Below are 15,752 nucleotides of genomic sequence, written 5' to 3'. Positions count from 1 at the left end.
AATGCTTTATACACAAGCACATCCATGGAAGTGAGGGGCTGTCCTTCTGATCTCCAGTTATCCTCTAAGTGAGAAACCCTCTCACTGCCTAAGAGATATGTATACATAAAATCTATAATCTTATTAATATCACTGTGAGCACATCAACATGTCTCGGTCAGGTATGCACCCCTGCTTTTCACCATTATCTCAGCATACAATGCTTCCACTGCAGCAAGGGATTCTGGGAAATGACATGCAAATAAGCACACAATGTCACACATTTCTGAGTTGTGAATGTGTTCATACTGTATGTGATATTTGTATTTGCTATGCACTATACGGTGAAGGGTTTCTGTCACTTTTATACCCAACGTAACTTAATGTGCGGGTAAAAATCTTATTACAAACTAGTAGACATGTTGAATTGCATCTGATATATTTTTTAAGAAACTAGGTCTTTTATTTATAATTAAACCATTTGTACATTTGAGCGCTCCCATTTTAAAAGCCCCAATGGTTTTATTTTTCACTTTCGCCTTGTAGATACGAAGCTCCTCACTCTATTCTCCTTACCCACGGAGTAAAATCTATTTTAGTGAAAGCATAAAATAAAGACCGGGAATCCATGTATCCAAATATCTTTAATTACAGTGACCTTGCAGGGAGGTCATTTATATGGAATCATTTATTGGGATCTTTGTAGTCAAAGTCAAGAGGTAAAAAATCTATAAAGAGAAATGAGGCCAATTTAGACTGTAAAATGTCATTGAAATCTGAGATGCAATTACGAAACTAGCAATGAATATATACCATATAAAATAGTATTTAATTAAAGCTATATATATATATATGTGTCACGTAATTAATGTACAGGTATTTACACATATATAGTGAAAGGCGGGGGTTGCAGACCTGCCTAAGACATGCAAATGAGCACACAGTAATATTTCCATTTGCTATATGCTTTACTGTGGAGGGGTTTTGTCACTTTTTTTACCCACCATAACTTTACTAATTGTGGTGAAACCTATCCCTGCTTCATTTTGCAAAGCCAGTATAACCAACCCCACACTGAGGAGACCCACTAAGGTCGAAACGGCTGTCTGTGAGTGGGTTTACTGGCTATGCATCTTAACCCTGGCTGTGCTTAAAGCTGTGAAATGCAGCAAGCTTAAGCTTAGAGGGGACCATGTTAAATGGTTTTGAAGCAAAAGGTGGCACTGTGTGCTCATTTGCATGTTATTTCCCAGAATCCCTTGCTGCAGTGGAGGGTGATAATGGTGAAAGGCAGGGTTGCAGACCTGTCTAAATGAGCACACAGTAATATTTCCATTTGCTATACGCTTTACAGTGGAGGGTTTTTGTCACTTTTTTTTTTACCCGCCATAACTTAACTAAGTATATATATTTATATATGTAAATACCTGTATATGAATTACTTGACAGATTTCCGTTACGAAAACAAATTAAAACGAGTTGGATTTAACAGTTTAGCTGCACAAACCTAATGAAACGAACAATTACATTCTCCTGACAAACTTAGGCGCAAAGATTACAGTGAACAGAAGGCAACGCAAAGGGCTTCATATGGTAAACTGGTCTGGTCCCCGGGGAACGCTGCTCGGCGAGAGCTCTGGTTTTCTATACCGATTTGCCAGCCCCGAACTGTCTGTAATGGAAAAGGCTCTTGGTGTCCAGGTCTCCGGAGTATTTAATGGCCTCGGCAAAGAGTTTTACCACCTAGAAGATACAGGTAAGGTAGACGATGTTGACCAATTACAGGAAATATAATGATTTACACTTTCGCAAACTTCCTGCTGGAAATGTGAATTTTGGGCTGTTTGGTTGACTTGCAAACCTTTATAAAGTTGAGATGTTAATGGCACCGTGCGTTTTATTGATTTCATTTCTCAATTACTGGAGCTTGAGGGATAACCCAATTATTACCATTTATTTTTTTCAGTGCTCTTCCTTTACCTGCATTTTGGAATAATATTGATCAACTGTTTTCAATTTAATAACAAAATACCCAAGCATGCAAAAGAAAGAAACCATTTAGAGGGAGCATATAGGCCTTATGTACCCATACTGTGAGGGGTGAAAGGCTTACAGTGTGTAGCCTATATCTCTGTGGGAAGTGAGAGTGACGTGTCCCCATGTCTGCTTATTAGGAGGGGATGATAGGAACGTGTCATTGATGCCTGTGTATTAGGAGGCGGTGAGAGATATGTACCCCTCAAGTCGGTGAAGTCATTGATAAATGTGTAGAAGGAACAGATAGATGCCTTCTGTATCTCAAACATATGAGAAACTCTTTCACCTCTGTGGGTGTCGGTGTGGGGAAGGGAGATCCTACCTGAAAGTTGGTAAGCAGGGCGATGCCACTGTCCACCGCAGTCCTCCGGATCACAAAGTTATCGCGCACATACTTGGTGTTGCTGTTCGGGAGGTTGATCACCATGTCAATATTGCCATCTTTGATCAACCTGTGCGAGGAACAGAGTTTATGAGCATGATGTAGGTGACATGTACCGAGTGAGTGCGGCATGACACAAGACGGCCTGAGCCACAAAGTATCATTTGTTATTACATTGTGCATGCTGATAGAAGTTATGAGCAAATTACTAATTGTTGCCCACATAATCCAAGTAATAGATGGACTCTCCTGTTGGTTATTACTGTTGGTTAGAGGGGGAGCTGTAGATTTTCCAGTGGGGGCGCAGCAGTTGCAGAGGTCCCGCGCTCTTCCCGAAGGCATTTAAATTAAATGCCTGGGGATCTCACGAGGCCTCTGCAACTTCCCTTACCTTGTTTTCGGCGACTCGTTGCCATGCGTCAAATGATGTTGTGGGGTTACGTGACCCCGCTGCGTCATTTGATGCGGAAGACAAGGTCAGGAGGGGGGCAGGATCGTGGGGGGAGAGCAGGCAGAGGGGCACAGGGGGGGGGAAAGTTTGCGCACCCCTGGGTTAGAGGGCTGCAGGTTGGGCAATGTGCAAGATAACATTCACAGGTAGGTCGCTACGTATCTTTAAACAGCACAACAGGTGCACTTATGAGGGGTTGGGGTGTGATGGAAGATGTTTTTCCTCCCAAACCTGCAATGTTGATTTGATGCAGATCTTTCCATTTAGGGAGCTTTCAACCACTACAGATTGCTACATGTTCAGGGCTTTAACCCTTTAAGGACTGCAGTCAGATTCCACGCGGTTTGCTTTTGGAAAGTGATTCGTTTTGTCTCCCTTGCGGTTCCCTTGTGGCTTACTTGTTGATGGAGGGATTGCTGCTGTTCTGTCCCTGGGACGGCCAAGCAACAGGTGTGGCTTGAACATCATTAGCGTTGAGCCAGTCTGCAGTGGCCTCTGTAGCATAGAGCTGGGGAAAACAAAATGGAATCCAAGGTATTTATGGTATATGGGATTTTACACAGATAGTACCAATTATGCAAAGACTATTTATGATTGATCGGCTGCTGAGGATGTACCTTGAATCCTTCCTCCTTAAGCTGATGGGCTGTGCTGAGGAAGTGGGGCCGGAATGAATGCTGCAAAAGAAGAGGTAAAGTGTTACAAACACGCAGTGTACACTGCACAGATAACAACTAGTACGGTGTCTTTGGAAGGACAATTAGAGCTGCAGGTGATAGATTAAACAAATGCAGTTTGTCCTGGGTACCCAGACCGATAGAGACCGCAGAGCCACTAAAGAATTAATAATATAAACGTTTGTTTTTGGAGAAAGGGCCATAGATGAAACCTATATTGGAAGACTAAATGAGACGGGATCTTATAATTACCGCCCCTTACATGATAATAAGCAAATACAGAACGCATTGCTAATCTCTTTCAACTGAGCCACTGATTGAGCCAACTGTGCTGAAACACGGATATCCATAAAAGCTGGCCTGGTGGCGGCTCTTGAGGACGGAGTTTGGAGACCCCTGAACTGGTATATCCTTTACTACAAACTCCACCCACAGTTATGAAATATAATGTGCTATGTGTTATCACTCCAACACTGCGCCCGCCCTTTTGCAGGAGGGCTGGAGAGGAGACATTGGCAGCTTTGGACACAAACACACAATTTAATGTGGACTTGGGTTATTTGGAGGGCGGACAAATCATGTAGTTGAATGAGGCATTTGTAGTGCTTATCATCACCATAACCACCGTGCATCTGTACCCACATGCAGACCCATTAAGGGAGCATTGCGACAGAGCAAGCGTCTTTAGAGTATTGTAGTATAGTATAGAGGTTGTACCCCCTCTTATCTCCTCAGTCGATACACCGGTAAACAATGAATAGAGGAGGACACTTTATCCCTAACCTGGATTCCAATCAGAATTCCCTTCTGGGGTAGTTTGAAGCCAGTGGAGATCATAGCCTTCAGGAACGCGGTGTAGATGTTCTCTCCAAAGCAGGCCACCTTAGTAGGATATTAAAAAGGCAGAGATACAGTACGCATGCGTTGTAAACATATCAGTTTGGTTTAGGCAAAGTGTCACAATCTGAAAGATATATTAATTGCTATTTAGGGTTTCATTTACTGAACAGCTGTAGACATACATTGGAAATATTTCTATTGCAGCTATTTATCTATCACTTTTTGTGTCAGAATGATGCGGAATTACCTTAATAAAATGCTACAAGAAATGGCAAACGGGCCGCGGCCCTTAAATCAGATATAATTGTGACTGAGAGAAGTGGAAAGAAAATATTTAGTCTTTGCGGTACATTTTCTTAGCCTAAAAAAAAATAATACAAATATATGTATGTAAAGTGGAGTTGCTCCTAAAAAAATAACTTGAACTCTGTGTTAACACACATCTTGTAATCCCTATAATTTAAAGCCTATTTAAACATCATGGTCCCTCTGTATCTGCACTGTGTGCAAAACAAGACCACAATGCTCTGCATTGTACAGCAACGTTGGTAACTCTGTGTCCTCAAAGCCTGAGGTTCTATTTTAGTCTGAATGGCCTCACTGTCCTTTGGTCAGTCTATGGGCAGCTCCAGTGGCAACAAAGCCCTCCGTGACTTATTTCTTTTGATTACCCATTTCAATGCTGGAAGGGATTGTAATGTGTCCCTGACAGCAGCACTGAGTTGAACTAATTCTTCTCGAAATCACCCAGGATGGAACGGTGAGTTTTCTTTAAGATATCTTCTATCAGCCTGCAGGCCCAGAAGATAATCATACTTCTGATACTGTATCCACGTGTGTTACACACTAATACGTTTAATTGCTCTGAAGAAGAACTGTATGGGTTGAAATGTTGGTACAAGGGGGGAGCCGCGATGAGCTCCGCGATGAGCCCCGTCATCCTCAATGAGGATGTCTTGAGAGGGGGCTCCCGCGACCGTCCGCAGGCGTGCTGAGGCGCTGGGATTTTCAGCCGACAGCAGAACCTGTTTCTCAGTGCGCTGTCGGCTGAAAACACCCAATCAGCGCGAAGCAGCGTTATGACGTGACGTTGACGCTTCGTGGGCTATTGGCCCAGCGACATCACTGCCCCGCTTCCCGATCGCGCACGCTGGCTCGCCTGCCAGTCCATGGAATCGCTCCTGACCATGCAGGCGAGCCTCAGCGTCAGCGCGGAGGAGCGCGGCTTCCCCCTCTATGGCCTCAGCCTTACTGCAATGTCCCTCCAGCAGACTCATTTTAATTGTCTTGTGGTAAAGTGACCAGAATGAAACAAAACAGACTAAACTATTTCTAAATGAAATAGAAATAATCCTGATAAACATGTAGACCAGGAGTGGCCAACTCTAGTCCTCAAGGTCCACTAACAGGTCAGGTTTTCAGGATATACCAGCTTCAGCACAGATGGCTCAATCAGTGGCTTAATCGTAATGACTGAGCCACCTGTGCTGAAGCAGGGATACCCTGAAAACCCCTTTCCCTTGAGGACTGGAGTTGGCCACTCCTGGTGTAGACTTTAGGCTCATTGGATTAGAAACCTCTTTACCTTTTGTAAGTATATGCCTGTGTATACAGGGTAAGTGTTGTATATACAGTAATACTACTAATTTTTTTAGCCCATTGTACTGAATTGTGGAAGATGCTGGCGACGTACTGTATTTAGAAAGTAAGTGTGTGTATGGATGTATATCTTTATATAGTGCCATTAATGTACATGGCGCTTCACAGCAGTAATACACGCGACATAATAATATATAATAACAAATAATACAAATAACACATAATGGGAATAAGTGCTTCAGGCATAAAAGTAACATGAGGAAAAGGAGTCCCTGCCCCGAAGAGCTCACAATTTAAGTGGTAAGTAGGAAGAACGTACAGGGACAGTAGCAGGGCGTTCTGGTAAGTGCGTCTGCAAGGGGCAAAGGTCAATGTACTGTATGAAGTGTATAGTATCAGCCTCGGATCTGCCCATATGCTTTGTTAAGGAGGTGGGTTTGAAGATAGCGTTCTTTTTTTTTTATCATCACCTTTTAAGACCTAAGTCAAGGTAATTCAGAAACTCACAGCAGTCGTAAGAAGATAACGTTACCTCGCCAGTGGATGCCATCTCACAGCGCAGGACTGGGTCAGCTCCTCGGAGGCGGGGCCAGGAGAACATGGGAGCCTAATGAACAATGCAACACTGATCAGTGAACCCAGTTTCCCTTATTTTCCCCTCCCGTCCTGGTTGCGTTGGAGGAAAGGTACCTTGATTCCAACATAGTCTGCAGGGATGATGGGGCTCTCCAGGGTCGGGAGAAGAGCCTCGTCCACTTTCTCCTTGATCATTACTTTGGTGGCCACGTCGATAAAATCAACTCCCAGGGTCTTGGACACGAAGGGGAAGGATCGGGAGGCACGTAGGTTACATTCAATCACCTGAGGGAAAAACACAAGCCAAAGTTACCATGTGCATCTCCAATGCAATATTTGATCAATGTAGAAATGGAAAGGGCAACTTCTTTCAAAATTGAGAGAGAGAGAGGCTGGACCTTTAATTAACACCCCCCATACTATATCAAGCAAGTCCCCTTATAACCGTGCCATACATCCTGATCTGTGTGTAACACCAACGCACATCCTGACAGGTGATACGTTCTCTCGGTGACAGCACCCTGGTATTACTGTATTATACAGGCTGATAGGGGCTCTTTTCTTATCAATGCCTTGTCAAGCTGCTCGTAGAACAGTGACTGACATATCAATAGCGCAGTGACGGAGAACAGAGAGGATGGTGTTATGCAGGCAGCCCACATACAGCTGTGTGCTGCAGCAGAAACACGAGGAGGAAGAAATGTGGAAGGGGTCCCGGAAGAAATTGGACTGGGATCCTAAGAATTATCCCAAAAGGCTGCCACTGCAGCAAGGGATTCTGGGAAATGATATGCAAATGAGCACACAGGGTAACCTTTTGCTTCAAATCCATTTTGACGTGGACCCCTCTAAATGTATGCCTGGCGCATTACACAGCTTTTCAGCACAGCCTGGGTTAACGTGCATGGCCAGTATACACACTCCCAGACAGATGTTTTGACCTTTTGGGTCTCATACGTGTGAGGCTGGTTATACTGGCGTGGCAATTTGAAGCTGGGATGGGTTTCAACCACACCTTAAATAAGGGTAAAAAAAGTGACAAAAAACCTCTGCCGTATAGCATACAGCAAATGACAATGTCACCATGTTCACCGTTAAGCTGCGCTGGGCCCTGGGGAGAGCTCCATGTTAACCTCGCAGACAATTAATATTTCAAATGCTTATATCTCCAGAACGGAGCATTAGAATAAAAATAAATAAATAACAAAGCATTGGAAAGGGTAAGAAGGGTACGTTTAAAAAACAAAAAAACAACAATATGGTTAAATACAGTATGAACAGGGACTGCAACCTAATTCCTGATTACTGGAAATGTCCGGGCAAGCTTTGAAAATTGGAATGACTGCTATGAAAGACTCAACTTTCAGAAGTTCCCCCTTAAATTTAGGTAGTGGGTTCATAGGTGTCTTGAGACAATCATCCCAAATTCTAAGATCTGGCCCAGATGAGCCTATTTCATTGATCAGCAGGCCAATGGCTAAACCCTAAAAATGAAATGGTGGCAGAGGTGGCTTCAGCCATTCTCCACCAGCTGGTCCTATTTGGTTGCAAGGAAGACAAGGGATAAACTTAATGACAGAGTTTTTGAGGGTGAGTTTTGCTTTACTGTCACTAATTCTGTATTTTATTTACTTGAACTCCTTCATCCTGAGGATTCTTAACAAAGTTCTGGAGGACAAACCCAATAGAGCAGGGGTTCTCAACTCCAATACTCAACACCCCCTAACCGGTCAGGTTTTGAGGATATCCATGCTTCAGCACAGGTGGCTCAATAAGTCCCTGTTTGAGCACAGGCGGCTAAAATCAGTGGCTTAGTCTTTGACTGAGCTACTGATTGAGCCACCTGTGCTGAAGCAGGGATATCCTGATAAGCTGATAAAGCTGATCTGTGAGGTGGGGGGGGGGGGGTCTGGAGGACTGGAGTAGTGAAACCCTGCAATAAAGAGTTACCCAAGTAGAGCCAACCACTCATACATAGTGACTCATCGCTATTACATTCAAATGCAGCTCAAACACAAGGGGTATGTTAAGTCAGTCCTGGTTTTATAACAGCAATCTCAACACATTTTCACTAAGAAGAACCACTGTAAAGACACAGACATGTATATGTTTAGGACAAGTGAGAAGGAAGGTGCCACCTGTGTGGGGTGGCATCACTCTAACTGGCCCCACACTTGGCAGTATTACAAAGCAGGGTGTGTTCTTTTGTTCAGAATGGAACTCAGTCGAAGACCCGAGCTTGGTATCCTGCACGTCACAGCCAGGATCTTACCAGCACATCGTTTCCTCTGACCAGGAACTGCACGTTGAAGGGTCCAGAAATAGCAAACGCGTTCGCAATCTTCTTGGTAGCAATTTTCACCTGCACCAGAGGGAAAAGGACGTCAACGCTGTGGCTCCACTTATCTATATGTAGGCAGTATTTAATGGAGACGTGATGACCCTCGTGCAGATAATACCCTCTCCAAACAAATGATGTCCTAATAATTAAGCTGTTAAATGGCTTTGCCAATTGAGAACCAAAAGTCTAACCTCAGGAAGCACATCAGCCAATACGGTGGAGAATACAATTCATGCTGCTGTCTTTAGGTGCTGATTATGAGCTTCTACCTAATTGATGAACTAATCCCACAGTGATTCCAAACTTGGAGAAATTAGGGGCGAGTTATGTAGTTGTTTTTTTATTTAAATAACAAAGTTGGTCATTTTTACAAGGCCACCCCAAATACATCAATATGTGTCCAACGCGTAAAACTCCAGATTTCATAATAAAATATTTGATGGGAAACTAAAAGCAGCTTGTTAACCAGTCTCTCTGTGAAACAATGGAACAAGAGTGAATCCCGGAGGCTGCAAACCAACGCAGAGCAGAGCTATGGTGAGTACAGTCCAGAGCAGCGGTTCAAATTAGTATTCAGTTGCCTGGTCTCACAATATATAATTTGCTGATCATTATTCCTGTTATTATTTTGTCTATCTGAAGCTGTGCAAATACATTATCATTGTTATTACCTAATACACAAATGGTTGAGCTGTGTGACATGGTCAAGGCTTTTACTTTAAACAGAAGCTCAAAGCCTGAAGGGAAAAGCAGCTCGTAAGCAGCTTGGGTAACAAGGTCGAGTTCACGGTGCGTGCTGCGCCTGCGTGCTCCTGTGCGCGCCTCCACCGCACGCTCCTGCAGCCCAGCGATCTGTGTTCAGGCTGCAGGAGCCGGGTTGCGGTGTTTGGGGGCGAGGCCAACATGTCACGGAGCTGGTAAGCTGAACCAGCTCACGTGACGCGACTGCCGCCCCACAAAAACAATTTCGGATGTAGCGGCAACATTTAGCAGCGACAACGCTGTACTTTGCCGCCACAAGAAATGGCAACCTAACATGGTTCATTGGAAACCATGTTATTGTTCCGATCGTGCGAGCTGAACTGATACACCCTGAACTCGGATATATCACAGTGTAAGAAGCGAGGTGTAAGTAGAAGAACCCCCCCGCCCCCGTGTAATAATAGCATAGTCAAAAAAATACACTGCACCATGTATTCAAATCAAAGGGCATTATCAAAGCAAATACATTCGGGAATCATTATTTCCACCCAACGTTTCTGACTCTGACGTTGGTTCCAACGGGATGTTCGACATTGGTAGAGATAATGGTTTTATATGGTTTATATAATGGATCGAAGATACTCCAGGAAGTTATCAATGGAGGCTTCTGAGTTTAAATGGCATCAACATATTGCCATCAAATCTGGAAGCTACAAATACGTTTTGGGCGCCCATTCAATAAGCCATCTTCCTTGTGCTGGAGAAGATTTCAGCTCCATTCAAATTGAATGGAACTAAAATAATCTCTAGAACGGTTAGGAGGGTTTGACGGCATATTCAAAGTTTCGATGTGGCTCAAAGTGTCACCTTCTCCAGCGCCCCCTGGCTGATATTCTGTGTGGGGATCATCAGAGTGGCGTCCCCAGAATGAACTCCAGCATCTTCCACGTGCTCAGAAATAGCATGAGATATGACCTGCAGGGAAGGGCGGACACGGGAATGCACAGTGAATAAACATGCAGAATAAATATCCACGTTTACTCCATACACTATGATGGATAAACAACGGGAAGAAATAAATAATGCATTGATATTTTTTATTAACACAGCGCCAAATGTGTACAGATTACCTTACAGAGCAGACAGTACAGGGGAAGTTAAACTGTAGCATTGATATTAAAAACATAGTTGACCACAGTGAGTATGCTAGATCTGTGACTACAGCACATGCATAGAGAGAGCACCTCACCATTCCATATAGCCACAGCATGTTTGTGTTGTGTACTGCTTACCAGGTTGGCTGAAAAATAGATACAAACTTACACGTCCTTCCTTGGCAACAGCATCCATCTCCACCTCGCGTGCTCCTTCAATGAACTTGGTGATCACCACTGGGTGTTCCTGTCACAACAAGAATGGGAGACACTAAAGCCACGTTTTCCTGGACACCCTCGCTACTAGAGTCAGGGTGCTCAACCTCTTTGATGCTCTGTTTTATGGTACTGTATTCTCATTTGGCTCAGGTATTTCACAGAGGATTGTAAGTTGTTTGGGGCAGGCAATTATCTGTGCCTATTAATTGGTATAGAGTAAGAGGGACATTTGAGAGTTTTAAAAATGTTGTGTTTTTTTTTTTACTAATACCGTACAAATCAAATATTTTTGTTTTCTTTCTTTCAAACATTATTCTACTTTCTCTGTCCGGATCCTAAAGAAAGGATTTTATTCTTAATAAGGCATCTGCCTCTAAACAGTGATTTGGGGAAGGAGGGACGCAGAGGTCCTCAGAATAGACTCCTCCGGGAGCCGTACAGCACCATATGGGGAAGCTGCTCTCCAAGATTTCAGCTGATCCTCACAATAGTTGCTCTCAGACTCCTGCAGCTGTGAGTGCAACAGTATTACTCTCTCTCACAGATCAAACCCGCTTCCATGTAAATACGCATCCTTCCTCCTTACTGCCCTGAGGGCATTTAAACGGGAACGCCAGAAGCTTTCATCGATGCCCAACTAAATGCACTTTAAATGCATAACACCCCGCTCGTACCAAAAGGAGGGAGCAATGTGAAAAGCAAGGCATGCAACCCAAAAGTTGACATAGGTTTAATGCCTGTCACTGCCAGAGTGCCATGCAGTAATTTATGTTCAGGTATCATAAAAATGGATTGATAGATAATATTGTAAATATATAAATATTGCAGGAAGCTTTGGCAGCACAGGAGCTCAAGTCTATATATGTATTGTATATGTGGTCAGTTTATGTATTGTTTTGCTGCACAGAATTCTGCACATACAAAGAGTAATATTGTCTCGTGCTCAGTATGTAGCCTGGGTCAGAAAGACAGGATCAAAAAGGTACATTACCTGTGAGACTCGTGTGGCTTCAGCTAGGAAGGTCTTCAACTCTTCTTCTCCGTACACTACATTCATTGCTGAGCCACTGAAAGAAAGGTAGGGGTCCATTTCCTTTCTGACTATGGGGATGTCGACTTTTTGTACTGCAGATGCAGGTGCCGGTTTTAGACCATTTGCCAAAATCTGTGACTATCTCGCAGTAACTTGTGAGATTGTGGGTGGGTGAGTGGGAGGGAGGGTGAGTGGGATTGAGGGTGGGTGAGTGGGAGGGTGGGTGTCAGTGGGTGGGTGGGAGCCGGTGGGTGGGTGAGGCGGGGGGGGTAGTTTTGCTGATGGGGCGGCTGGGGAGGTTGCGTAGCGGAGTCGCCGGCGGCCGGGTGCTGGCAGCGCATGTGGAGGTGAGAAGAGCCCGGTTTGGGTGAGGCGTGCGGGGGGGTTGTTTTTCTGATGCGGCGGCTGAGGAGGTTGCGGAGAGGTGAGAAGCGCCGGCTTTGGCTGAGGTGCGCCGGGGGTAGTTTGGGTGAGGGGGTGGTGAGTGGAGGTGAGGCGGCAGTGCGGCTGCAGGTGAGGCGGCTTTGGCTGAGGCAGGTCAGGACAGTATGGGTGCACGGCGTGTGGCTCTCACGCGATGTGAGGAGGCTGTGAGGGTGAGGGCGTGCGTAGCAGTGTTGCTGACATCACCCCACCCTGCAGGCCAATCACAGCGTGTGCACAAACCCACACACAACCAAACTTTCAATCTTTTATATATAAATATATAGATTATACTTCATTAGTTACTGCAGCCAAAGAGATGGACTAATGGTAAAGAATTGTAGTTTTGTGAGACTTCAAATCGTTTTAATTGAGACTCTGCTTGTTGCTTTACTGATTTCTTTGACACCAAAAAATTGAATCCATTTATCTGTTCAGCTATGATAGCTTCATACTGGACCTTATACCGGTCCAAATGCTGTTGTAAAGTGGAATGGACAAACACTTTTATATGTTGGTGCAAAACTTACATATTTATCTCTGGTGTCTGATTTATCTTGACCATGAATGAATATGGCATAGGCAGAGTAACCATTCTTTTAGGCCTCAGATGTAGTAGAAGCGTGCGACGGAGCACATGGCATCGCGCGCGCCTGTAGCTGGAACGATCCGTGGCCTGTAGGATTTTTATGACGTGCGTGATGGGGAGGCGGGCCGTGACGTCACGTGAGCGGTTCGCCCTCATTGGCTGAACCGCGCACGTGATCCCCCGTTGCGCAACCAAATAAAAAAAATGTTGCCGGCTGAAGAATCTGCCGCTCCGTCGCGCTTCCTCGCGTGCGCACTATGGCCGGCCCCATAGATCAGCTGCATTTTGTTTGCGCGGAATATGGACGCGACCTTAGGTAATCTTCAGGTTTTGCTCTCAAACATCTAAAGATGATCTCACCATGAATGTGTATGAATCACTAGACTTACCTCAACACATAGGAAGGTCGGAGCAAGCAGGGGTAGCCAACCGTCTTTGTAAACTGCAGAGCATCATCCTATGAAAAGGAGATTGAAGTACAATTATTGTAATGGCAAAGCATGATTTTGGCATCTTGATGATTAAGTGAAAGTATCTGAGATGCAGTAGGATAGAACTTGTCCTACCAATGTACAATAGATTGCCATGGAAGCTATCCATCTGTCTTACCAAAGAGTTCACTGCCTTCCAAGGTGCTTGGGGAATATGAAGCTCATCCAAGATAGCAGAGAACACAGAGCGGTCCTCAGCCCTATCGATCTGCAATGGACTTGTGCCCATGATCTTCACTCCGTTCTTGGAAAGTGGCACAGCCAGGTTGTTAGGGATCTGTCCTCCCACGGAGATGATGCAGCCGTCACATTGCTTGGAAGAGAAGAAGTTCATGCAAACAGTTTGCCATGGTCAGCAACTCAAGACATTTACCAGCCACTGAACCAAAAGCAGAGACTTTACAACTCATATCTGCCAACCATCAACCTCCCAAGTGGGAAGTAATTTCAAAATACCTCTCTCAGTTGTAACAACAGAACTTCCTGATAGTCATAGTGTGAGGTGACTGTACAGTATGGGGCCGGTTTTAATATTATATAGTAAATGCCCAATTCAAATAAAGGGAAAAGAACAATGCGCTATAGGTGAGTTGTCAGAATGAAGGTGGTATCCGTTGCAGTGCAGCACAGAGGTAATTTTGGTTAAAAAACAAAACATATTTAATGTTGTCAGTGCTTAGGAAACTATCAATGTAATGCAGTACACTATAGCATTGAGGGTTCAGCCACAGTGTGGTCATTACATGGTAGTTAATGTTTTAACAGATAAAGGAAAGCTCTGCAAATTCCATCAAAATTCCATCTCTCCTCCCAGAACTTTGGCCACTTACCTCTAGTTGGAAGACATCCAGGATTCTCTCCAGTGACAGCTCCTCGAAGTAAAGTTTGTCACACTCATCAAAGTCCGTGCTGACTGTCTCCGGGTTGCAGTTCACCACCACGGTCTTCTTGCCAAGCTGGCGCAGCGTGCGAATGCTGGATACCGCACACCAGTCAAACTCAACACTGCTGCCTGTTACCGGGGGGGGGGGGGGGAAGACAACGGTGAGTGGGGAGAAATAGTTCTTGTATTAATTGAGGTCTTCCACCATGTGATGTGCTATCCTAACAGTTACAGTTTCACTGCTGTGTAATGAACAGTAAAGGAATTCATTTGGACTCATTTATCAACGTTTATCTGGTGTAAAACTGATTCAGAACATTGCCACATCATTTTCTTTAATAAATCGGTGTTGATTTTGCACTTGGGTCACTTTGGGACATAATGGCCTAGGAATCTATGCTCCCTTTCAAGAGATTTACAGTTTCATCCACTCAGTCTGTGATGAAATCCATTGCAGGATGACACCATAATAGGAGAACAGAATACATTTTGAGCATGTTGAGAGCTGCCGTCCTCTGCTTTGTGACCTTGAGATTCTTTGCCGAATGCATGTTGTCCCATCTATTCTTGGATGTCACCATGCTAAAAAAAGACACTATTTGGGCCAAGGGCTTCATGTCTACTCTTTGAGTTCCACCTATGACCCTTCCATTCTGTGCCTTCTCACACTTTGGTCTCCTTTGCTCCACTTTATATAGTACACTAGAGTAGGGGTGCGGAAACGGGGGCGCAAGATGTTTTAGGGGGGGGTTGCGGTGGTTGCAGAGGCCCTGCGCTCTTCCTTAAGGCTTTTAAATTCAATGGCGGGGGGACCGCGCAAGGCCTTTGTAACTCACTTACCTTGATTCAGCCGGCTTCTTGTGATGCGCCGCCATGGCAACCGCCGCGGGTCACGTGATGTCACATGAACATTTGACGTCGGCACAAAGATAAGGGGGGCGCAAGCACTAGGGGAGAGCAGGCAGGGGGGCGCAGCACCAAATGTTTGCACACCCCTGCACTACGGGATAGAATGGGACGAGTGGACGCGGTCGTTTCGCCACAGACTTTTGGCAGCCGCCGATGGACATTTCGCCGCCGCCTTTTCAGTGCAGCCGTTTCAGCCCCAAGTTAGGTCATTAGCATTAGGGTAAGGGGTTTTATGGGTAAGGGGAGCGGGGTAAGCTTTGTATGCTAAGGGGTTTTATGGGTAAGGGGAGCGGGGTAAGCTTTGTATGCTAAGGGGTTTTATGGGTTAAGGGAGAGGGGTAAGATTTGTATGCTAAGGGGTTTTATGGGTTAAGGGAGCGGGGTAAGATTTGTATGCTAAGGGGTTTTATGGGTAAGGGGAGCGGGGTAAGATTTGTATGCTAAGGGGTTTTATGGGTAAGGGGAGC

General features: G+C 44.8%; 1 protein-coding gene across 2 annotated transcripts in view; it reads right to left on the bottom strand.

Annotated features, from left to right (window-relative positions):
• Positions 1–604: 604 nt before the first annotated feature.
• The window catches only part of CPS1 (carbamoyl-phosphate synthase 1), a 48,537-nt gene continuing 33,389 nt past the window's right edge, over positions 605–15,752 (bottom strand). For both annotated transcript variants that reach the window (XM_075607194.1, XM_075607195.1), the window contains exons 25-38: positions 14,324–14,505; positions 13,612–13,806; positions 13,392–13,459; positions 11,949–12,024; positions 10,908–10,985; positions 10,452–10,559; positions 8,814–8,903; positions 6,656–6,826; positions 6,498–6,572; positions 4,310–4,408; positions 3,467–3,526; positions 3,248–3,357; positions 2,339–2,468; positions 605–1,722 (exon numbers count right to left, since the gene is read on the bottom strand). In XM_075607194.1, coding sequence (XP_075463309.1) covers positions 1,624–1,722; positions 2,339–2,468; positions 3,248–3,357; positions 3,467–3,526; positions 4,310–4,408; positions 6,498–6,572; positions 6,656–6,826; positions 8,814–8,903; positions 10,452–10,559; positions 10,908–10,985; positions 11,949–12,024; positions 13,392–13,459; positions 13,612–13,806; positions 14,324–14,505 — 1,541 coding nt within the window. In that variant the 3' untranslated portion in view covers positions 605–1,623. The remainder of the gene's footprint in view (positions 1,723–2,338; positions 2,469–3,247; positions 3,358–3,466; positions 3,527–4,309; positions 4,409–6,497; positions 6,573–6,655; positions 6,827–8,813; positions 8,904–10,451; positions 10,560–10,907; positions 10,986–11,948; positions 12,025–13,391; positions 13,460–13,611; positions 13,807–14,323; positions 14,506–15,752) is intronic.

This window comes from Ascaphus truei, chromosome 7 (genome assembly GCF_040206685.1).
Source record: "Ascaphus truei isolate aAscTru1 chromosome 7, aAscTru1.hap1, whole genome shotgun sequence".
NCBI classification, from domain to species: Eukaryota; Metazoa; Chordata; class Amphibia; order Anura; family Ascaphidae; genus Ascaphus; species Ascaphus truei.
The sequence above is the reverse complement of the archived record's forward strand: the minus strand, read 5'-3'. Positions and strand labels throughout refer to the sequence as shown.